Below are 22,935 nucleotides of genomic sequence, written 5' to 3' on the forward strand. Positions count from 1 at the left end.
TGAAACCATTGTGAAACTGGAAGTGTTGGGAGCGATTGGAGCTAAGATAAAGAAGTTTAAAGAGGGAAACTTTAGCTTCGGCTGTTTTTCTTCATCTGATCCACGAATAACAGCCTCCCACCACATGAAGCCTCAAAAACACTTCATCATCCAACATCCGTGCTGTCATATAGCAGCAAATTCCATTTATCTTCAGTGAATAAAGGGTTGAGGGGAGAATATATTTTAGCATGTTTCTGACCAATTCTGTAGAGCAGCATTTTTATACATACAGTATATATATGATGCAATGTAGCATTGCATTCTGATTTACATGGATAATTTAATTACACAACCTAAAAAGCAATAATCCAAAATTTAAATAAGCAAATGAATCCAGCGTTCATAAGAGACGCCAGTGAAAGCACAGTGGTTCCCTGTCTTTGTCTTGCATACACGAATGCTTGACCAGAATTTGTAAATCCATGTCCCAATTACGAGCCAGGCCTTTTCTACTGTGTGACACCCGAGTCCTTTTGTCTTGCAGGGCAGCATCACCTGCAGGCATATAACTCCCAGCAGCTGGTGCTCCCTGAGTCTGCTGCTGCTGTCAGGTAAACAGACAGGAAGAGTAATTACACTTGTGTTCTGACTGTTGACTCAAGCAAACAGAGGCACACTCAGATGAATTCATCACATTCGGGGGTCTGTCATGTTGTCTTGTAGTGTGCTTTTGTGTGACGCCGTGTGTTGTGATGACCGCTTTAACGTCTCGCACACACACGCGCCTATTTAAGTGTCACGTCAAGCAAAAGAACGAGCAAACGGGGACGGTGAGAATCAGCTGCCAGTCAGTCTGCGGTGATGAAATCAGAAAAGTCCGGACGTCTGTGGAGGGCTTTGTTGTTGTTGAGTATGACCGTAGGTAAGTGTCATCTCAAATGCATCAACAACATAGAAAGTCACAAGAGCAACATCTGCAATTTTGTCTCTGATTTTAGGGTGTGGACATGCTACCTCCAACTGTACAAGTCGCAGATGTCTGGCAGATATGTTGATCAAGCAAAAGCATTTTTCTCAGCCGCAGAGTGAAAGCTGCAATCAGACAGTCCATATACCGTGGATTGAATATCAAACCCTGTCAGTGGTAAGTATTGTGAGTTAATCCTTCTTTTCTGCTTCTCATTCAGTGAGAAACTATGGTGGATTTTCCTTGCTGAGCAATTGCTGAATTCAAAATGCATGAACAAAAAGAATCGCGTGCTATTTTCTTTTTCACAGGACACAAAGAATCTTCTTCTGAATAGCCGTCTTGTGGCCTTTATTGTAAGACACTCAAATACTTACATACAATACAAACAATCTCTTACTTGCTCAGATGCTCTAATACCTACTCGAATGTTCCAGAACTTACTTAAATACTCTGATACTTACTTGAATGTTCTAATACTTACTCAAATACTCTGATACTTACTTGAATGTTCTAATACTTACTCAAATACTCTGATACTTACTTGAATGTTCTAATACTTGCTCAAATACTCTGATACTTACTTGAATGTTCTAATACTTGCTCAAATACTCTGATACTTACTTGAATGTTCTAATACTTACTCAAATACTCTGATACTTACTTGAATGTTCTAATACTTACTCAAATACTCTGATACTTACTTGAATGTTCTAATACTTACTCAAATACTCTGATACTTACTTGAATGTTCTAATACTTACTCAAATACTCTGATACTTACTTGAATGTTCTAATACTTACTCAAATACTCTGATACTTACTTGAATGTTCTAATACTTACTCAAATACTCTGATACTTACTTGAATGTTCTAATACTTACTCAAATACTCTGATACTTACTTGAATGTTCTAATACTTACTCAAATACTCTGATACTTACTTGAATGTTCTAATATTGACTCAAATGAGCAAAGACAGGACTACTGATATGTGTTCAGTGACATTCATTTGGATTTGAACAATACAGCAGTGGCAGGATGCTGAATTACAATGGAACACATCAGTTTACCCCTACGACAGTGTGGTCCTGCCTGTCGATAAAGTCTGGACCCCAGAGATCCATGTGGTGAACGGGTAAATCACACAGAAAACCAGAGTCAAACTAATATCACAGCTGATCTGTTACTGACGTTTTGTTGTTGTTGTTGTTGTTGTCGTCATCACGATTAGAATACAAACTACAATGCGTCATGGCTCCCACGACCTGCTGGCCTACAGCAACGGCACCTTGGTCCACGAAGTGATTATAGATGCACAAGTGATCTGTGAGATCAACATGTTCAACTATCCCTTCGCCTCTGATATATGTCCCCTGGCCTTCGAAACCTGGTCCATGGACGGTGAGCGAAGGCTTTTGTCATATTATTACCTGTAAGAGTCTTCAAAAGGTTTTGAGCAAAATAAGCGTGAAGTTCCCTGGAGGGGCCATGCAGAGAGAAAAAGTAAATATTTAATGTCTGTAAGATATAATTTGTTCCCTCAAATTAATTAAAATGTGGAAACAATTTCTTCAATTTGTGGTTACAGGTTTTTTTTTTCTTTTTTCCTTTTTTTTCTCCTCTATGACCACAAAATGTAATTTTTCTCCAGGCTACTCCAGAGCTCCGCACTTTTCTGAAATTTAAAAAGTCTTTTGGTTTTTCAAGGGTTGTTGCAAATATTCAACTAGATCACCACACTCAGACATTTATACATGTACGTACGTAGGGTTAAATAATTGCTCAAGACTTAGTTTTATGTCCTTCTTCCTTTTTTATTTTATGTTTCTCCTGTAAAGTACTTTGAGTTGCATCTATTTGTATTATTAGTAGTAGTAGTAGTGGTAGTAGTAGTAGTGGTAGTAGTAGTGGTATTATCATTATCATTTGGGCGATATTCCATACAGCATCGTCGTTATAAACAGCCATTTCAAACAGTCACATAATTTTGCTCAAAGAAAAACCTGATCTTTTCTTACTTAAATGGATTTCTTTGTGTATTAATCAGCTCATATGTTTTGTTTTTGTTGTTTTCCTGCCAAAAATGTCCACTTTTTTTTTTACAGTATATACTGTATATTGACCACCTCTCTCCTACGTAGCAAACGTAAAACTATTTGTCATGAGAAGCAACCGTGATTACAGCAGAACTGGTCTCATTCAGGATGTGGGACGATGCTGGAGCTGGGAGAGGTGTGGGGGATCGATATACCCCGTGGAGACTGGCAAACCGAGGATGTCTATCTGCTTAAAGACGTAGTGGAACCCCATTTCATCCTGGTACCGTAGAGTCTTTCAGATTTCAGCGCCTGATTTGTTTGACCATATATTTAGACTCAAAGTAGAATATTTAAGGTGGAGCTGTTCTGATTAGGTTGACATCAATTGACATCACATCACCCTGACCCCGCCTCCTCCCTCCATAGTTTTTAAAGATTTTCCTGGTCACTTTGGTCTGGATCAGAGGAAATTCTGATCCCACGTTGAACCCGTTTGCAGCTGTAGGTGCTCAGGTGGCGCCAGTACTACAAGAGTGTGTGATTCCTTTACTTGAGTAAAAGTAGAAACACTCAGAAAAATTTGTAATTTGGTATAAGTTGAAGTCTCCAGGTCAAACTTCTACTAAAGTAAAAGAGAAGTGTTTGATATTGTGTTTAAAGGTAAAAGTATACACTCTGGACGGTGCTTGACAGAGTTCAATCCTCAAATCGCTGACCTCTAAAGATCATGTTAAAGTCATACGTGTTCTCGTTGCGCAGCTTTGCTCTTGACGTTGGCAGTTGTCAAATAAGAAAACACATCATCTTCGACAGGTTTTGCAACATTTTCCTAGTAAAATCTGTCTCTTCAGAGTAGCCAATGGGTTAAGATAAATGTGGTGGAGTAAAAGTACAAAGTCCCGTAAACTGCAAAAACTCAAGAAAAGTACATATACCCCTGTACTTGATTAAAAATACTGTTACTACCATTCCCTCCTGGATGTCCCTAAATCAAGTCTGAAATCTGAAGGTGGTTTTGCTATCAGGACCCCTTTGTACCAGAACGACCTGCCTGAAGAAAAACGTCTGTCACCTTGTATAGATCTTTAACTTGACGTTTTATTTTGGTCTTTTTATTATTTATCCAGCAGCCATGAGCAAGATATAATAGTTCTTTTTTTCTGGGTTGGCGGTGTGTCCTATTCCTTTAATCTCCAGAATACCTGGAAGGTCTTTGTTCAAATTTGGTACAAATGTCCAACCTGTATTAAAGGGTGGTCAAAGGTCAAAGGTCACTTACATATGTGCAACACCTTGAGGGTATTTCTTAAAATTTGCCACAAGAGTCCACCGAAACTCAAGGATGAATTGAGCAGATTTGAATGATCAAAGGTTAAAAGGTCACATGATGTAGGCAAACCACCACAGTGCTGTATTTCTTGTTTCGATGTCGACTTTTCTCGTTCTTACTGTTCCTGGTTCTCTCTGCAGGTGAAACTGAGCATCAAGCACCTCAACCCCTTCATCACATTACTACTACCCAGTATTCTGATCATCCTGGCTGACATGGTCAGTTTCGCTCTGCCACTGGGAGGCGGCGAACGCAACTCCTTCAAGGTCACTCTGGTTCTCAGCTTTACCATGTTCCTCATCATCCTCAATGAGCTACTCCCTGGAGACAGTCACTGCAGCCCCATCATCCGTAAATCTGTGTTCACGAACAAAAAATATGTACAAATGAAAGCCAGTCTGACTGAGCCTGATTAAAGAACCGTGTGCTTGTGTCACAGGAACCCACTTCTGCGTTTGCCTGGTTCTCCTGGTGTTCAGCATGTTGGTATCCATGGTGCTCACTCGGATGGCCAAAGATGGGAAGCTGAATTTCTGTTGCTTTCCCAAAAAGTCAAACTCAGAAAACATCCAGGCACAGGATGAAGAAGGTGAGGAAGACTTGAAAGATTACTGCATGCACAGAATCTTTTTTATTTTATTTATTTGATACGCAAACCGGCACGACCTGCTCCTAAATGTCACTTCCATCTGTCCAGAGATCATACCAGACATCAGCGTCATCGGCCTGAAGACGTCCGAGGACACGGAGATCCTCAGAAAGATGCTTAAATTACTGGAAGCTTACCACTACAACGTAATGGAATCTGAGAAACATCAAAAGTTAGCAGACCGACTGGACAAAGCCTTTTGCTGGTTTTATTCCATTTCTGCCATTTTGTACTTTTGCGCCATGATTACTGTGATGGTGACTTACACATGTGAGGTTAACCACATTGAATTCTGGTTCAACAATGAAGAGTCAGAGGGCTGATCCTTCATCTGTTTGTGACTAGAGAGCAGAATTTTGATTTTTGTTGCCCAATGCTGACACTAAAAAGAACATACAAATTTGAAATAATGCATCCGTCATCTTGATTACATAAAAAGTGTTGTTTTTGTTTTGTTTTTTTTTTATTTTCTGTGTCATGGGCACAATTTTGAAAATTCATAATCACAGATTTGATAATGATCTCGAACTAAATTTTAGAAATAACAAGGATAAACTCATTTTGATATATATTAAGTGCCTTTTGATGTATGGATACAAAACATATTTTCTTCAGCTGACGAAGCTCAACATGATCAAGATTTGAGAGATTTTGACTTTCAGATCCCGCTGATAAATGTCTTGTTGTGCTTCATGACATAGACTGAAAATATGACTCACCCTTTCCATCGTGTTTATGATTGGACCAAAACTTGGCGGTTTGCTCATTGTTTGGATTTTTATTGATGAAAGGATGGTGTCGGTGCAGAAATAAATAAATAAATAAAGAGAAGCTTCCTTTACTCGCTCTATGTATGAAAGTAAACACACCCTCAGGGTGACACCTTGTAGACTAACGCTCCTCTGATGCCACCTAGTGGATGAAACAATCCCTGCATACAGATGGGTGACATACTGCTCTCTGTCAGCTTCAGCTCTTTATTCCAAAAACTGAACGTTGCTTCATGGAACCCCGCAACACAAGAGACTCAGCTGAATGTCTTTGAAGCTGCTGAGTGAGGGGAAGCTACTTCTGCCTGAGTTACTGATTAATATATAATGTTTCTCTATATGTTTATCATTTTAGGATTAGTATAATAGTTGCTTACTTCAGGGAGCCGTAATAAAACTAGAAATTTGCAATCAGATATCAACCTTCAATGTTTAATATCATATTAAAAAAACAACAACATGACAATATCCCAAAAATAGCTCAGTAATATTACACCCCAAGAATTACTTACCAAAAACACACACTCAACTGTAAACATGTACTTGTCACACTCTCATAGCCTTCAACATATGATTTCTTTGTTTGTTTGATGTAAACATCATAAAGCAGTAATATGTGTCTCACCATCACATAAGTACCAGAATAAAGTGAACAGAATGAACACGCCTTCGTTTAAACACTTTTATATGCAGGACACTGTGATCAACTTACGCACCTTACCAATGTTAAACACAGCCTGACGTTTTAAGCTGTGAACCTGCAGCCAACAGGGACATCGCTTCACCTCAAACACGTTCCATGCTTTAAAAAGGTGTTTTTGTTTTTTTTTTTATCCTTTTGAGTATCGTCTTTAACCAAATCCACTCTGGAATCATGCGTTTTAACGAGAATTCCTTAAATCTTAAGTCTTGACATGACTGGTAAGAGTTTGCTGCAGGTTTACAAAAATGCATTACAATCACCTCCCACCCATTAAAACACATATAGCATAGTTTTACCAAAATTCACCACAGGGAAAAGTCCAAACAACCTAGAAAAGTAAAACATGCACTTTTCCCGAAAAGGAAACAGGTAGTGTTGAAGGCCATCGTGCAGCGCAGTCGTCTCTCATCCTTTCAAAATTCAAGGTCCCCGTTTTCTTCACTGCCTTTTTTTTTTTTAAGGACAAAAAAAAAAGGTTGAATTAATGCAACATCACGCAGGTAAAAACATAGGTAGTGGTAATGTTGACATACCTGTTTAAAAGCTGGGCACTGATGTAGTTCCTAGCTATGACTTTCAGGTTGGAATCAGCCCCCACCTTGCATCTGATGTAGCCGTACAGGTTGGCACAATGTAAAACCAGACCCATGATCACTACGGGCTGCAGGGGGCGACATCACAAACAAGTGACGGGAACCACCAATGAGGCTGAGAAAAACAATCATATGTTGAAAATAAAGATGAATAAGTAGAAAAATACCAACCAGCCATTTGATCTTCACAGTAAGGATGGTGCTGAACACCAAATAAAACCAGAAGAAAGGACAGATGATGAGGCTGAACCAGAAGATCCTGGATTCAGCAGTAGAAGGGAAGTTCAGGCCGTCTGACTGTTCGGGAAAAAATAAACAAGATTTGATTTCATTCTGTTCAGTAAAAACGCAGGTCAAATGACCCCATTGTGCCATACGTTTGAAAGAGAGGACAATGCAGCTGTGCTACGTTACACTTTGCTGAATTGTCAAATTAGGTCATCCAGCTACCTTACACTGTATAAAATACTGCACGTTAGATTGGAATTAAAGAAAAAGACCTCGGGGTGGACCCACTCAGTGAAACTGAAGATGGACGGCGTTTTCTACAAAGTTCAAATGAGGATGAAATCACCTCTGAATTACTTTGGATTTGCTTATTTAATCAGACCTTCACCACCTACAGTACCAGTGAGGCGGGTTACTTCTCTACACAGTCACGTTTTCTTTGTACTGAGGAAACACGATGAGGCAGTTTGGTTTACAAAGAATGTTGTCCTCCATCTGTTTTTTTTGTTTTGTTTCTGAAGGTTTGTCTTCCTCATGAAAAACAGTCTTTGTTAAGAAAATTGCTCATTGTTTTTAAGCATTGTCAATGGGATGATTGTGTTAGCTTTGTGTAAATACCAGCTGGATATATGATAGTGGAGTCCTGCTGCTGCTTACCCTCCTTGACTCAAACACCCAGTGGCTCTTTCCATCTTCATCTACCTCATTCCACCATCTTAGGCCCACCAGCAACCGCCCAGTAATATTCTGATAAAATAAAGTTGATCAGTTCATCAAAAAGCCAGTTTCTCCTGTTTAAACACCATGCACTACCATAGGGGTGTGGCGATACAAACATCACCATTCGTGCATACATTACTTTACCCAATGGCAAAAGTTTGATTGGCGTATTCCCCTAACGTGGGAAAAACCCAAACGCAGCCCAACACAGAAACCTGCTGTAAACCATTAGCAAGTTAGCAACATGCCGTGCTAAGCCCTGCTCGAGCTGGTTGACGTCTGAATGATTCAGGAACAAGACTTCCTGTTCTCTGTGAAAAGGTTTACACTTTACGGTTTGTTACATTACAGGCTGTACAACTGCATCAGAGGGACTTAGCAACACAAGGCTGACTCACAATCCGTTCAAAATAAAGAAGAAGCAATCCCGACGCAGGTGGCAATGTAATCGGGATTATGTAACAAGATTACATAAACAAAAAAAACTATTGCCAACTCATGAAATTATTTAAAAATGTACTACCAGATTAGATTATAGCTACAAAACACTGCAAACTATGGCGTCTTTAAATTAAAGCCATTTAAAAAACGAAAACTTTTCACAGTCTGTTCTCTGTGAAATACATACAAAAAAAAAAGACCGAGATGGAAGCTGTGTGCATTGGTTTGACTGCTTTGTATTTACGTCACAAAATAAATGAATATTTTGTTGGATGCTTTTAAAGCGCAACTTGATTTGAACAACCAGTAGAACTCTTTCTTCTTCTTCTTCTTCTTTTTTTTTTTTAAAGGTACAAATTGCATTACTTTCAATGTTGATGTACTCTAATAGTATTCACGATGGATTACATTTTTCATTTTCTAACAGATTATGTTTGTCATTCCAAAAAAATTGCCGTGCGATTTGTATTCATTTACTAATGATGCCTCAACGTAACTTCCATGGTCGATCTTCTACGGACCTTGACAGTCCAGAAATCACAGGACAGCAGGAGGATGATGGTGACCATGCAGGCGATGAAACGACCGCCGAGGGTATCGGACATCATGTAGACCAAGATGGCACTTGTTCGGAAGAAGAGATGGAAGAACGACGCCATTGGGTGCCTGTAAAACAGATTATGCAGGTGTATTTACAGCCAATGTGATCATCTGGAAATTTCTAATCTGATCAAACACACAGGTAGCATATCGCACCTGATCATGGACTTCCTGGACCTGGTGTTAGCGTCATCTTCACCAAAAAGAGGAGCATCCTGTTAAAACATATATTGACGTTAGCAGCTAATGCTAATTCCCGACACCGAGCCCCACAAAAAGAAAAAAGTTGAATCATACAATCAAACAGTCATCACTACAGTAGCAAAACATCGACAGAGACATTTTGCATCATAGTCACAAACAATTTTTTTAAAAAGGTTTCTAAACAGTCACAAAATCACATTTAGAATCGATCACCTGTCGCTGCATGTTAACACCTTGGATGTATTTCCTGGTGACGTGTTAGTAAACAACACCTGGTGCTGAGGACCCCACGAGGGCGTGGCTTGAAATTTGCCAGATTTGTTTTCGCCAACTTATCTTTAGTGGAAACATTCTGACATTGGTAAGTAAGTGTGGTCCTGACTCGGCGTTGGGTTTGTTTGGTTTTTACTTCAATGAACTCCATGCAAGTTCCGTCTAAAAGGTGTCCTGGCCTTCAATCGCTTGAAAAAGTCCTAACCAAAACAAATGACATTATCTGTGAGAAAAAATCTCATTATTGCATGATTTACCGTAAAATTTCTCAGGAATTTAATTTGAATTTTAAATAGATCCTAAATCTTAAAATTTTCCTTGTTAGCCAACTAAAATGAAATGCTAGCCAGCCAGTGAGTAAAATGTCATTGAGCTTTACCTGCTGTTTATTGAGGTATATCAGGTTAACAAAATGACAGCCAAATTCATTACAGTTTATTTATTTCCGATATTCACCTAAGTGATGATACGGAACACAGTAATCTTTCTCTTTCACATTGCTTATCTTTATTTTGTGCACACATAGAGATTGAAGTAAAAGATTAGCTTCATGATGAATAATTGTTATTCTTAAGACATATAAAACACATTTACGTGGTACAAAATAAACAGTCTTATTACCTAATGAAAAACATGTCAGTAATATTGTCAGTCAACACTTCACAGCTAGTAACAAAACACAACAACACAAAATTCTGCCCACCACTTCATCGTATCAAAACTGGCAATGAAGACACACATTTTATTTTCCTTCACATTTATGAGTGTAAAAACACTTCAAAGAGACTGGCCACGGAATGCATTCGGTAAAAGATGCCAAAAGGTAGGCCGACGTTCACAACTGCAGCCCACATGTTGAATTTGTAGAATTCCGTTTCGGTGCTATGGTCAAACTGGGGACGGGCGCCGAATGCAGGCATGATCCACAGCTGCAAAGGAAATATGTGCTTTAGTATTTAGCCACTTTTAATGCTGTTAATTTGTGAAAGTGATGAAGAGCGGTACTTACTATGATGTTGGCCAGCAGCAGAAACATACAGACTTCCTTCAACACCCGCCTCTTCCATGACAGTTTGTGTCTGGGTTCAACCGGGTCAGTACTCTGATTGTCTGTTGTGAATGCTGGGCTGGGCTTGATGTCCATCTCCGATCCTTCGAGGGTGCTGAGCTCTTTGCTCGGCTGCAGCACGTAGGGATTAGCAACAACATTTACGGTGTGCGCCTCATGGAAAGGCTCCCGATGAAGGCCTTCGATTAAGAAAATGTTCTGCAGGCCCAGCTGGATCAACATTAAGATCGCCCAGGTCAGGTTGAGCCTGTTCAGGTAGCCCTTGGCTTTAGTTGCCACCATAGCTACAATAGTGAAATAGCTTATAATGAATTGTCCCAGTGAGGCTCCCACCAGCAGCCCCACATCCAGGCTGCGTGTGGGGTTCTTGTCTGCGTTATGTTCCCGGTGGTCCAGCTTGTAGATGGCCAAACCAATCACAGTGGACACAGACATCAGGGTTACAATCACTATGTTTACCACGAAGTGCATCATTATTGCTTTGTCTCTCTTGTAGTCGTCATAATGGCTCTTTTTCATTTCCATCTCGTACACGATGAAGGTCGCCAGACCTGCGAGCACCAAGAGAATACCCGCCACAGGACCAAGACAGGCTTCCTTGATGTTGAATTTGGCCGTGTGGTGGCCGTGTTCTTCCGTCTGCCGGCCAACATTCTTCCACATGACGTAGGCCATGGCAGAGGCGAAGAGGCTGTACTCGATATTGAAGGGGTACAGGTAGTAGTAGGCCTCTTTGAAGAGGCTACAGGAAGTGTGGCTGCATTTGCACTTATCTTCTCCGTAACTTGCTGTAAGACATGACAAGAGTACAGGAAGTTAGATGCGTTGATACTGTAATACTTCCCGTCTGACTCGAACGCTTTACTTCTATTACCTTTGCTGATGTAAAAGTCCCGCCCAGTGAGCTTGGAGTGATTACTCGAATGGTCGTCAGAATCTGGTAGTATTGTTTGGTGAAGGGACTCCTCAGTGACGGCAGCCATCCACAACACTAGGTTGGTGGAGAGGGTGAGCATCAAGCCACAGCTAAGCAAGCAAGAGGCAGCAATGGTTAAATAGTATACGATAATGAATCTCTCGTCCCATTTTTAGTATTTTTTTTAGCTCCATTTTAAACCAGCATTTGATGAGTGGATGTGCTTTCTTCATCAAAGTTGTTATATTACAGAGAAGCTTTTAAGCTGACTGACAACTATTTTTATCACTGACGAATTTGTCGGTTATTTTCACAATGAATGGTTTAGTCGATAAAATATTGAGAAAACCACCATTACCGCCATTTTGTGTCAAAAATGACACCCGAAAATAAAGCAGCGAATCCTTGTATCTAAGAGGCTTAAACTGCCGCAGTTTTGCTCGATTAAAAAAATTGAAACAATTAATCGATTATTAAAATAGTTGTGGATTTGTATTTTTTTATTCCGGTCGATCAATCCGTTCGTAGTCACAGCCCGTGAACACTTATGTAAGACATGCTTTTCCTGCTCGGCTTTATTTTCTGAATGTTGCCAGAGAACAATTAAGGATTCATATTCATGATACAAGGCAGGTGCCCTCGGGGTTAGCATGTTTGCAAGGACAGTGAAAAGAAATCCGTTAACCACCTACCGTGTGATGTTCTTTTGTAGCTGCACACAGTCCATAGCGTGGTTACACATGAAATATGTCTGCAAATTCAATTTACAATTGTTAGCAAGTCAGTACAGTTTTGTTTTGATGATGTTAATGCTTGCAGGCATTTTCTAAAAAAGTTTTATTACCTGAGTAAGCACAAAAACAAGTTGAATCACAGGGAAAGCAACCTTAACGGCAGAATCACAGTGGAGGTAGCCGACATAACTGGCTATTTTAAAAATGTCCATGATAATAGTGAGAAGTCCAAATAACATGAGCCCCCCTGAGAGAGAGAGAGAGAGAGAGAGAGAGAGAGAGAGAGAAAGAGAGAGAGAGAGAGAGAGAGACTCAAATCAGAAAACGTCAGAAATCTCTCATTCAGAAACACATTCTCTCAAACATTCTCTCACCTCTGAGCCACACGGGTCCGGCGTGTGCGTCCTTGTAAACCACGGCGTTTTCTTTCCTCGACGTGTATATGATATAATAAACCATCCAGATGGATGTGAGGAGGACGAGGATGATGAGGAACACCTGCAGATCAGCGCTGCTGATGTTAACATTGTTGTACGCGCTACCACTGACCAAAGCGCAGCCCAGAATCAAAACGTTGACACAGATGATCCCAGAGAGCATCCATCCCCAGTGTCTGCCGCGCTCCTTCACCACGCAGGGTGGGATGTTCAGCTCAGGTTCACATGTGTTCCCCGCTTGCCCTGCCGCATTGATGGTGTTGGACAGGTGGTCCTCTTCTGATTCCCTTTCTTTGGCTGTCATCCTACACGGTTCACATTGGTTTCCATCGGTCACACATTTGCAGGGGTAGGCAGAGTTCAAACACATGATTCCTTCCTGTAAGACCTACACAGATGAGTAATTTGCTGTATCTGCTCTAGAGACATTACAGGTTTAACAGCTACACCTACTCGTCGCCTTCCAGTAAAGCAAGATCCCGCCCTGGTGAAACCTTTTCTGTATCTACAAAATCTGCATAATAATCAGCCAGTCACACACTACACAGAAGAGCAGCTCGAATCAGCAAATAAGGATTTCATTTCTTGTCCCCATGGCTCAGGTTCTCTCAGCAGATTGGCAGTGTTCAGTGAGAGTTCTCCTCCAAAATAATGGTTAGATAAATTACAACCGTTAATTAGGGACAGAACATCAACACCTTCCCTCTCCAGCTTATAAATAATCAAGAATAATAGGAGTTATTTAAAAAAAAAAAAAAAAACAACAACAACAACCCACTCATCGATCAAAATTAAGCTCTTTTTTTTTTTCAACCTACTTTGAAAAAAAAAAAAGTTGTAGCGTACCTGTAATCTTACCTGATGAAGTCTGAGAAGCCACCTGAGCTGTGGCAGCTTTTTATATCCACTCAAATACATCGTGGTTGACAGCAACAAGTCATAAATGTCAATAATTCTGTTATGAACAACACCATATTATTACCAAACACAGCATGTTTTGGACAAAATATTCATGTAAAGTTCAAAAGATGTTTCCATGAAAAGCCTTTTCTTGTGAATTCCAAAATACAAGAACCGGTTCCTTTTTCACAGAAACAGCAACTTTTTGAACGTGTGCAATACATGATTGAAGCATGTCATAAAATTTTGAATAGAGGGCACAAACTAAGAAAAAAAAAAAAAACTGCCGATGAGGGAGAGCTTCTCTGTTGCCTTGTGACATTTACACTATAGAGGCTTTACGAGCTGTCCCGCTGTTCGACTTAAACAACATTTTTTTCTGCCGACCACTCAGGAGCTACGCCTCACAATTTAAATTCTCCAAATAGAGCTCGCTTGCGCATCTATTTGACTTGAAGGGGAATACTTACAGTTCTTTCACACCACTCACGGCTCAATGAAAAGGTGACTGTTCTTTGTAAAGTGCCTGCAGGTGTGATGCATAAATAACACTATCTAAGGTTTCCTTTGGATAGCCGAGATGAGTGGTTTGAGATACTGAACGACTTGTCCAACTGAGGATAACTTTCTGTCAGTGCGATTTCATAACCTTTTACCAAAGGATGGGGCTGAGGTTCCTTTATTTTATGCAACATTTCATGAAGTCCATCCTTGTCTGCTCTCATTACTTACCAATGATGGAAAGTTTACTTTGAGAACAATGGCATTACAATGTCATAATGACTCAGATTCTTCCTCATGCCTCAGTCACATTAGGAGAAACTTATTTTTAGCTTCCTCAAAAGTCAGATATGTAGAACAAACATGCTTATTCGGTGAAGGGTTGGCTTAATCCTTATCTGTGTTTTGTGAATGGCTTTGAAAGGCTTGAGGAAGGTTAAAGGGATGTTTTCACAGCTTAATTTAAATATTCAATGATGCCAATCAGCATCAATATTCATGAGCTCTGATAACCCGAATATCTTTACTGGACGTGTCACTCACAGCAGCCTGTCAACGCGTCTATGTTTTACTGAAAGTTGCCTCAACAGTGTTTTCAGTCCCGTTTGCAGTAAAACTGCACAAAAAAACAACATAAAGTACCATGATTAGTATTTCATTAACTTCATTTATTTCAGTATCAGTACTTGTGGCAGGACGGCTGAGGGATCCAAATATGAAGCCACACATTTGTTGTATCGTTCACATCTGCATTTTTTCCCCAGGGGGGCTTAGAGGGTCCAAGCAAAATGTCAGGGGCCCCCTGGAACAGCCTCTGCCTGGGACATTGCTCAGAAGAGTAAATATATCATTGATAAATACAAGCTGTTTCAGGCAGGAGCCGTCTGCAGGTGCACGCTCTCCTCCTCCTACCACCTAGCCGCACCAGTGTTTCTCTCTGACGCACTCGACAACAACAATGTCAAATTTATACCTCAACAGTTGGCGCTATATTCTGATAAATAACACAATTACATACAATTCAGAAATGTAACACAATCTAAAGATGTAAACAGCAGTGATGAATATGTTTATTCCCCTTCAGTCCAGGTTATTTGATAAAGGAGATGGAATAAATAAGAGTTAAAACGTCTGATGACTTGGAAGGTTTCCTGTTATGTGGAGTCAATCAACTGGCATTTTAACGAACAAAAAATGACTCAATGCAAGTATCTAGTAAGTATCTAAAAAAAAAAACAAATCATCCAGCCATCAAAAGTTGAATGTAACAGCACCAACAGCTCAAAGTTAACTGTACTCTGTACTGCCTTATTTATTCAGGGACTATTTCGGTGCTTTCTCCCCCCTCCCGCTCAGTTTTGGACCGCATCGGCCACCGGGAGCACTGTTACCCAGGCGTCCCTGGATACCCGGGGGAACGCTCTGCCTCTTTAGCCTCTATTGACCGGGACGACGCGGCTCCGGAGGGTCGCTGCTCCCACCAGCGCGCCGCGAGAAGCTGATGATAATAATGTTGGTGTTACACGGAGACGGGAAGGGTGGATTCATTCTACACCATGAATGACAGGTACCACAAAGCGGCCCGGGACGGCTACCTGGACCTGCTGAAGGAGGCGACACGGAAGGATCTCAACGCACCGGATGAGGATGGCATGACTCCGACCTTATGGGCGGCTTACCACGGCAACCTGGAGGCTCTGCGGCTGATCGTGGCGAGGGGGTGGGTCCCAAAATGGACGGACTTTTCTTTTTCTTTTTTTTCTTTTTTTTCAAAATGATCATTTAAAAAAAAAATTTCACGTCTTTAATTGTCAGAAGGCTAATAATCTCTGACATGTTTGAGTTGCCCGGCTCACTAAAGCGAGAAGTTAGAAGGAAGTCCATTTAACAAACAATGTGGCCTTTAAAAGTCTGAGAAAAAGTGCAGCATTTTTCTGTTTTTGCTAGCCAGCTACATGAGAGGAGAGCTATCTGCAGGCTTTGCTACTGGCTAGAGGAGAAGGGGAGGCATGACATGACAGGCTTCGGCTTTTTTGCAACAGTGACTTTGTTGTGAAAAATGGCCTTGTTAGACTGGACTTAGGATAAAGTCCGTCTGTCATGGGAGGTGAGGAGGGTGTCTTCTCAACAGGCCTGTCCACATTTTAGGTGCAGGGTTCAATGGGCCGTTTTGACTCATCAAAGCAGGACAAGTGCAGGTGTGAACAGTTCAGGTGAACATGGGTGACATTCTGTTAAACATTCCAGGAAACCAAATCCGAGAGTGACGTGATTGGGGCCTATTTATTGGCCTATTTATTTTTCTCCTTAAGATATGAGTGAGTTCAATGTTTGGTGACTGAAGCGCTGGAGGGATAACAGCGTTTATGCAGGCCAAACCACAAGTTAGCGCCGACCAAAACCCAATGGGAACTTCACATTGGAGCGTTACCTAAAATGATCGTCACAGATGGGCAGCGATTTTAAGTGAACGGGCATTGACAGAACAAAGCGTCTTTGAGACGTTATTTCCGTGTCGACTCCGCACCTCCTTAATGGGCGTGGACTTCATGACGGCATGACATTTTAAATTGACTTTTTCTCCACTGCCATCATCCTGTCAAAGCGCCAATGTGATATACTTTGATGACACAGAGATAGTAGATCATTTTCATGTGAAATTGAAGGCCCCCCATGAGTTGACATGACAGTTCAAGGTGAGGCGATCACATCAGAGCTCATCTCCTGCGGTCAGCGGTGGCTCGAACGGTCACACTGGGATTTTGTTACTGCGCAGCCAGAACATTTCTTTAAATGCTCTTCTGCCCTCCATTCTTGCGGACTGGAGTTACTGTATAATTACTCCAACTTGGATGGTGACCCGTAAGATCACACTGCACATGAACTACAAGTCATTACCGCCTCATGGACTGTCATGTAAAAAGGTGCATTTCCTCCTCGCAGTAGCACATTAGCTTAGCATTCAATAATCACCAGTTTTTAACGTGGAGCAGAGACTTGATCAAGGCGTTCACGTTCGCCTCGTTTCAGTGCAGTGCACATTTGGTGCTGAGGCACCGTTGGGGCGAGGAAACACACAACAGCTTTTTACGGCTGACCTGGTTCGGCTGCCAGAGAGGAAAATGGGCCCCTTTATGAATTAATGGCGTAATGTCTCTAAGAGACTCACTGTAAAAATGAGACATCAAAAATCATTGCACTTTTTTTTTGAAATTCACAAAGGGTTGCTTAGATGTAGAATACCAGAGTGATGTTTATGTCTATTTTGGCAGGTTACGTAACGATCCTAAATTCACTTTTTTCCCATGGAATAAGTGCAAACAGTTGCCTTGATGTATTAGTTACCAAGGACTTACTCCAATATTGATAGCGTTCCTTTGACTGACATGAAATTGCACATAAATATCGAGCAGTATTTCACAGAGGCACCCAACTCGTGAGACCTTGGGTTTGTAATGAAGACAAGTTTATTGCTGCTTCGCAATTTCATGGGAAAGATGCCATGCCCGGCTATATTTGGCAAGTATATTGCATTGTGCGCCCTGCAGTAACATAAGCTGTCATAGGAAGTGAAGATGCAAACAGCCCGTAATGTCATAAAGAGGAAGACATGGCTCGTTGTGGTTAGCATTTTACAGGGACGGACATAAATTATGACCCATAAAGCTATCATATTAGATGTTCCCTACTTACAACAAGCATATTGTATAATCTGGGTTAAGAAAGTAATAAATATGCCACCTCGGTGTAAAAACTGATCATCTAATTACAGTTTATCTTTGGACATTAATTTATAGCGTTTTATGTTCCTTCTGCTGTTTCACGGTGAGGTCAACGGTATAATCACTTTGTTTGATCATTGTTTTACTGTGGTTTTTCTGGGCTGCTTGCCACAGGCAGTACATCATGCACGTTGATGGCAGCCACTATAAGCATTCCGACTCAAGCAATGTTAAAACTTTTGACTGTTTTAACCCCAATCAGACAAAAACACCCCCCGGGGGTTGAAATCAGAGTGAGACTTGGCTAATCGCTGCCCTCGCCGGCTCTGACGCCGCATTTCTCTGTGAAAACCTTACAACACTCCCCATCAATAATACATCTACGCTTCAGCAGTTGCCTCATGGCCATTCCATCAAATATTCAGCACATTGTACACGGCTTCCTGGGAGGATGAAGATGAGTCACATGTCAATTTTTTTTGGGGGGGGGGGTACCACCTAGCAAAAAAATGCTAGTAATTGATACAGAAAATGCGTTTGTCGTGTAGCTGTGGCGACCACAGACAAGTGGTTTAGTGGGAATGTATATTTTTACCTCAGACTCCATTTAGTAACATTATTGGCTGTCTCATCTGTATGAGGCTTTGCAGAATCCGAGATTGAACAACAACAAGTAATGTTAAACAAAACCAAAAAGAAAGAGCTGTGAGTATTCAAACCCTAAGCATGGCAAGTGAGTTTATTTATCATTTTTCGTGGACTGTAGAATTCTGACCAACATGAAATACTTAAATTGAGGATTTCCGTTCAACGCTACTTCCATCCCGCTACACTTCAGCGGAAAATAGTGTACTACCACTCCGCTGTATTTATTTGCCAGTTTAAGTTACTAGTCAGCATATTTTATAGAATTTCAAGATGACGATTTTACTCAGTTGATACAAAGATTTAAAATACAACACACAACTGTTTTTGCGTCTGTCTTGTGTGTAGTCTAATCCCAGATGTTTCTGAGTTTTTCACATCATGCATCTACGCGTTTTATGTTTTGACTTGAGGAATTCAGCATGACATCACCGTCTGTTCCACGCGTGTGCTTTTTTGAGTCAGCTGTAACTTATTCAGCCACCCTGAAACTGAATACAGGTGGTTGGCAAGCCTGTGGTCATATTACAGGCCGACAGCAACAGTGCAGCAAACATAGAGTCACGCTAAGGTCATGGGTCGTTGCTGCTGAAATCTTCTTCATCATCGCATGTAATAATACAATCGCTGTGCAGGATACTTGGAATAAAAGCGCCTTTAATTGCAAACGAACAACATTAAATGTAAATTAAGTGAGTGTCCATTATGACAGATGGCACACACTTGCTTGTGAGTCGTATAAACAACTTCTGCTTTTACTAAATGTAAAGGTTTGGTTTTTTTTTACTCAAAATATCTCACAGAGGGAACCCAGACAAGTGTGACATATGGGGGAACACGCCACTCCACCTGGCTGCAGCCAACGGTCACCTCAACTGCCTTTTCTTCCTGGTGTCTTTCGGTGCCAACATATGGTGTCTGGACAACGACTACCACACGCCATTGGACATGGCCGCCACCAAGAACCACATGGATTGCGTCCGCTACCTGGACTCTATCGCCGCCAAGCAAACAGGCCTCAACCCTAAGCTGGTCAACAAGCTGAAGGACCGGGCGTTTCGTGAGGCTGAGCGGCGAATCAAAGAGTGTGTGAAGATGCAGAAGAAGCACCACAAGCGCATGGAAAAGAAGTTTCACAAGGAAGCTTCTGAGCCGTCCGTGTCAGACGTCATGAGCTTTTCCAGCTACACCAGCAGCTCTCTCAGCCACAAGCTGCCCAGCTTCAATGCAGCCACTGTCAGTGTGCCATATTCTCAGGTCAGGAGTTGCTCAATGTGTGTTTTCTTTGTTATTTGCATGATTAAATCTGACTAACAGAGCTGATTGGATTAATAATTCCTCGTGAATCTGTTGCTGCTGTCCTGTCAGGCTACTCTTCATGCCACAAACCGCGGGAAGACAAAGATCCAGAAGAAGCTGGAGAAGAGAAAACAAGGAGAGGGAACCTTTAAAATCTATGACGAGGGAAGGAAGAGTGTCCGCTCCCTTTCTGGACTTCAGCTGGGCAATGATGTCATGTTTGTCAAGCAGGGGACCTACGTCAATCCCAAGGAATATGGCCGCCGCAACATCCGTGACATGTTCCAGAGAGACAATGACGATGCTATTTCACGTGCCATGAGTGAGCCGGACCTCCACGGGCCTAATGTGGATTATTCTGAGATCAGCACAGACTCTGGACATGATTCTCTCTTCAACCGGCCCGGGCTGGGCACCATGGTTTTTAGAAGGAACTATGTGAGCGGGGGAATGTTTGACATTGGTGGTCAAGATGAGGTCAGCGGGGACCGGTCAGGCAATAATGTGCGTTTACGCAGTCGGCTGCAGCAGTACCCCAGTCTAGATGAGGACAGCATCGGCAGTGCTCGCAGCTTGCAGGAGAGGAACTTTGAAGAGCTGCCTTGGGAAGAAGTTGAATTAGGGCTGGACGATGACGACGAGCCTGAGACGAGCCCTCTGGAGGTCTTCTTAGCCACACAGAGCATGAGCGAGTTTTTCTCCATCTTCAAGAGGGAGAAGATTGACATGGAAGCACTGTTGCTGTGCTCGGACCACGACCTCAAAAGTATCCACATCCCCTTAGGTCCCAGGAAAAAGATCTTGGATGCATGTAAGAGCCGTCTGGACGCCATAGAGGACCCAGACTGCATCGAGGACACTGAGCTGTGAGTACGTACAGAATAAAGATATCCAGAATTTGATTGTAGCAAAGAAGAATTTACCAGTGACTGCCGCAGTTGAAATGAAACTGTCAGCTTTCTTTGGAAACAGAAAAGGTTGCAAGAATTTGCATTTTTGGAATTGTTAAGTCCCAAAAACATACAAGCTGCCAACACTGGTACTGATATCAGTTAAAAATGGGAAATAATCCTATTCCCCATGTGTGTGGACAACATGAAATGGGGACATGTGCCTAAAAATCATTGTTCCATGCTGAGATTAATAGCAAAACTAAAATAATGACCTCAGGAGTCTTAAGCAGACCTTTATTGTGGCTGTCTTCTGCTGGATTTAGGTCAGGCGACTCCAATTTCCAGTCCAAACACTGCTTGTCATATAGCCGCTGCTGTGTAGCGGAGGTCTGCTACACTTGTGCTGAATCTTCAGAATGATCATTCTCAAACACTCTTTAAAATAAATTGTTAGCTCTTAAAACATTATATTAAGTGTCTGTAGTTGTGCTTTGCATGACGTAGCGACAAAACATAGAAAAAATGCAAATATCTTTATTTTTTTTACGGATTTTAGTACAATTTTTCCTTCTGGTAACTGGAGTTTATCCACTGAGTGAATGTTTCACAAAAAGTAATTTCCACAAACATGATACACCATCTTGTCCGCCTCCTTTTCTGCAGGTAATTCATGTTGTCAATGCTGCTCGTCCTGCTGTGGGATAATCCCGCCTTAAAGGTCAGTGGAGCTTCGAGGGGAGAATGTCACTTTGCTCGAGCGAAGACTAAATGATTTACCGCTCAGGCTGGTAACAAAATAGGAAGGACACCAGATGAGCTGTGAGCTTGTTCAAAAATATCCGTATGTGGGTCTGGCTTGTAGAGAAATACCGCAGGAGTCCCCTTCACTGCATGGGTGAACAAACTGAATGTCAGTTATCGGAGTGCAGCGTTGCAGCGTCATCACATGCCATGTAGCCACCAACAGAGAGCCGATTGTGGGGTCTGCACCCCCTGAACATGTTAGCCCCTGTGGGGTCGATCCTACCACACACGTGCCTGTGCAGTTGCTTAAAAGCGTCCGACTACGTTTGACGTCTCAATGTTTTTGATAACAACGCTTCAGCAGTTTTTACCGAGTAATAAATTCCACTTCTCACATCCACGTCTGTATATGTTTACACACAGCAAAGCCACGTCAGTCCCAGTGAGGCTCTCTGCCAATTATTTGTCAGGATTAGTTCTGATTTACTGCTGTACTGTAAACCTTTACAACACATGTAGATGATTCTATAACACACAGCATTATTTGTGGTTATTTTTTTACTGTCTGTAAAGTCAACGCACTAGGATTATAAAACTTGGTACAATTAATAGTAAGAGATTTTCCAACTGTTTGTATCTTCAGTAGTTTTTATATTTTCATCTAAACTTGACCAGATGCCAGTGTTGAATAGTCTCATGACTTAAATACTCCAATAAATGATTTAAACCAGATGTTTCCATACTGGGCCATACTTTCATTTCATCTGCTGACTGATATTTGACTTAAATGTAACAGCATGCAAAATTAAGATAAAGGGAATCAAGTTGTCGTACGGCTGTATACACATTAGAGGTTTTCAAAGTAAGAGGCAGCCTCCCCAGGGACGCTCCAAGTAATTTCGGGGAAGGTTCAGTGAAGCGAGCTAAAATAATGGATACTTCGGTTCAATTGCTAAAAGATAAGAAGTATAAAAATATGCAGTTTGGATCAAATACATTTTAATTCATATGTAGCCAAAAAGCACAATTTGCCTTGAGAGGCTTTTTTCATCTGTGTGGTGTCCACCTTGTCTCTTGAATCCCTCAATACGAGTGAGGAAAAACTGCCTTTTAACAGAAAAAATACAAATCTTAAAGTACTACGTGCATAAGAACGGCCCCTTTTCAGGCATTTGTTTGTCACACAGCAATATTAGGTTAACTGGGCTAAATTGTTAAATGTAAGACATTTGTATACAGTTTTCCATCCATCCATCCATTTTCTTCCACTTATCCTGTTAAGGGTCATGGGGGGGCTGGAGCCTATCCCAGCAGCCTTCAGGTGAGAAGCGGGGTTCACCCTGGACAGGTCACCAGTCCATCGCAGGGCCAACACATAGAGACAGACAACCATTCACACTCACAGCCACACCTACGGTCAATTTAGAGTATCAATCAGCCTCGTCCCCTCTTGATGTCTTTGGACTGTGGGAGGAAGCTGTAGTACCAGAGAGAACCCACACAGGAACAGGGAGAACATGCAGACTCACACAGAAAGATCCCGTGCTGGAACCAGGGCTTGAACGTGGAACCT

General features: G+C 41.5%; 4 protein-coding genes across 6 annotated transcripts; 2 read left to right on the top strand and 2 right to left on the bottom strand.

Moving 5' to 3' along the window:
- Positions 1-647: 647 nt before the first annotated feature.
- LOC147245043 (5-hydroxytryptamine receptor 3A-like) lies at positions 648-5,734 on the top strand. The gene is made up of 9 exons (XM_086184993.1): positions 648-904; positions 981-1,126; positions 1,261-1,305; positions 1,981-2,087; positions 2,184-2,353; positions 3,156-3,271; positions 4,462-4,672; positions 4,761-4,910; positions 5,019-5,734. Exons 1-9 carry the CDS (start codon positions 844-846, stop codon positions 5,291-5,293), a joined length of 1,281 nt encoding a protein of 426 aa, XP_086041119.1. The 5' UTR covers positions 648-843; the 3' UTR covers positions 5,294-5,734.
- A 405-nt stretch (positions 5,735-6,139) lies between these two features.
- On the bottom strand, positions 6,140-9,541 carry LOC147245044 (Golgi apparatus membrane protein TVP23 homolog B-like). Its single transcript, XM_086184521.1, has 7 exons — positions 9,443-9,541; positions 9,182-9,240; positions 8,947-9,091; positions 7,922-8,011; positions 7,208-7,333; positions 6,977-7,104; positions 6,140-6,888 (listed from the first exon to the last, which is right to left on the bottom strand). The coding sequence occupies exons 1-7, from the start codon at positions 9,452-9,454 to the stop codon at positions 6,882-6,884; spliced, it is 567 nt and encodes a 188-aa protein (XP_086040647.1). The 5' UTR covers positions 9,455-9,541; the 3' UTR covers positions 6,140-6,881.
- A 358-nt stretch (positions 9,542-9,899) lies between these two features.
- On the bottom strand, positions 9,900-13,495 carry LOC147245045 (proton channel OTOP2-like). Its single transcript, XM_086184694.1, has 6 exons — positions 12,596-13,495; positions 12,332-12,468; positions 12,180-12,238; positions 11,446-11,597; positions 10,512-11,359; positions 9,900-10,431 (listed from the first exon to the last, which is right to left on the bottom strand). Exons 1-6 carry the CDS (start codon positions 13,026-13,028, stop codon positions 10,261-10,263), a joined length of 1,800 nt encoding a protein of 599 aa, XP_086040820.1. The 5' UTR covers positions 13,029-13,495; the 3' UTR covers positions 9,900-10,260.
- A 1,917-nt stretch (positions 13,496-15,412) lies between these two features.
- ush1ga (Usher syndrome 1Ga (autosomal recessive)) lies at positions 15,413-22,194 on the top strand. 3 transcript variants are annotated; one of them, XM_086185109.1, is made up of 4 exons: positions 15,413-15,779; positions 19,230-19,683; positions 19,795-20,595; positions 21,282-22,194. In XM_086185109.1, exons 1-3 carry the CDS (start codon positions 15,616-15,618, stop codon positions 20,593-20,595), a joined length of 1,419 nt encoding a protein of 472 aa, XP_086041235.1. In that variant the 5' UTR covers positions 15,413-15,615; the 3' UTR covers positions 21,282-22,194. The 3 variants fall into 3 exon arrangements, with proteins under 3 accessions (XP_086041235.1, XP_086041234.1, XP_086041236.1); XM_086185108.1 differs by having other exon boundaries at positions 19,795-20,591; positions 21,282-22,193; XM_086185110.1 differs by lacking the exon at positions 15,413-15,779 and adding an exon at positions 18,228-18,486 and having other exon boundaries at positions 19,795-20,591; positions 21,282-22,193.
- The last annotated feature ends 741 nt before the right edge of the window (positions 22,195-22,935 follow it).

Source organism: Aulostomus chinensis, chromosome 18 (genome assembly GCF_037954235.1).
Source record: "Aulostomus chinensis isolate RoL2024-O1b breed Wild chromosome 18, RoL_Achi_v1.0, whole genome shotgun sequence".
Taxonomy (NCBI): domain Eukaryota; kingdom Metazoa; phylum Chordata; class Actinopteri; order Syngnathiformes; family Aulostomidae; genus Aulostomus; species Aulostomus chinensis.

Excerpts from the sequence above, each read along its gene's own strand:
- LOC147245045 (XM_086184694.1), bottom strand. The coding sequence starts at position 13,028 with ATGTGTTTGAACTCTGCCTACCCCTGCAAATGTGTGACCGATGGAAAC. Across the intron at positions 12,239-12,331 it reads TTGTTTTTGTGCTTACTCAG|ACATATTTCATGTGTAACCA; the intron begins GTAATAAAACTT and ends TTGAATTTGCAG. Across the intron at positions 11,598-12,179 it reads CTACAAAAGAACATCACACG|CTGTGGCTTGATGCTCACCC; the intron begins GTAGGTGGTTAA and ends TTGCTTGCTTAG.
- ush1ga (XM_086185109.1), top strand. The coding sequence starts at position 15,616 with ATGAATGACAGGTACCACAAAGCGGCCCGGGACGGCTACCTGGACCTG. Across the intron at positions 15,780-19,229 it reads CGGCTGATCGTGGCGAGGGG|AGGGAACCCAGACAAGTGTG; the intron begins GTGGGTCCCAAA and ends AATATCTCACAG. Across the intron at positions 19,684-19,794 it reads TCAGTGTGCCATATTCTCAG|GCTACTCTTCATGCCACAAA; the intron begins GTCAGGAGTTGC and ends CTGTCCTGTCAG.
- LOC147245044 (XM_086184521.1), bottom strand. Across the intron at positions 9,092-9,181 it reads TCCAGGAAGTCCATGATCAG|GCACCCAATGGCGTCGTTCT; the intron begins GTGCGATATGCT and ends TCTGTTTTACAG. Across the intron at positions 7,334-7,921 it reads GGGTGTTTGAGTCAAGGAGG|TCAGACGGCCTGAACTTCCC; the intron begins GTAAGCAGCAGC and ends TTTCCCGAACAG.
- LOC147245043 (XM_086184993.1), top strand. The coding sequence starts at position 844 with ATGAAATCAGAAAAGTCCGGACGTCTGTGGAGGGCTTTGTTGTTGTTG. Across the intron at positions 1,127-1,260 it reads AATATCAAACCCTGTCAGTG|GACACAAAGAATCTTCTTCT; the intron begins GTAAGTATTGTG and ends TCTTTTTCACAG. Across the intron at positions 4,911-5,018 it reads CCAGGCACAGGATGAAGAAG|AGATCATACCAGACATCAGC; the intron begins GTGAGGAAGACT and ends CCATCTGTCCAG.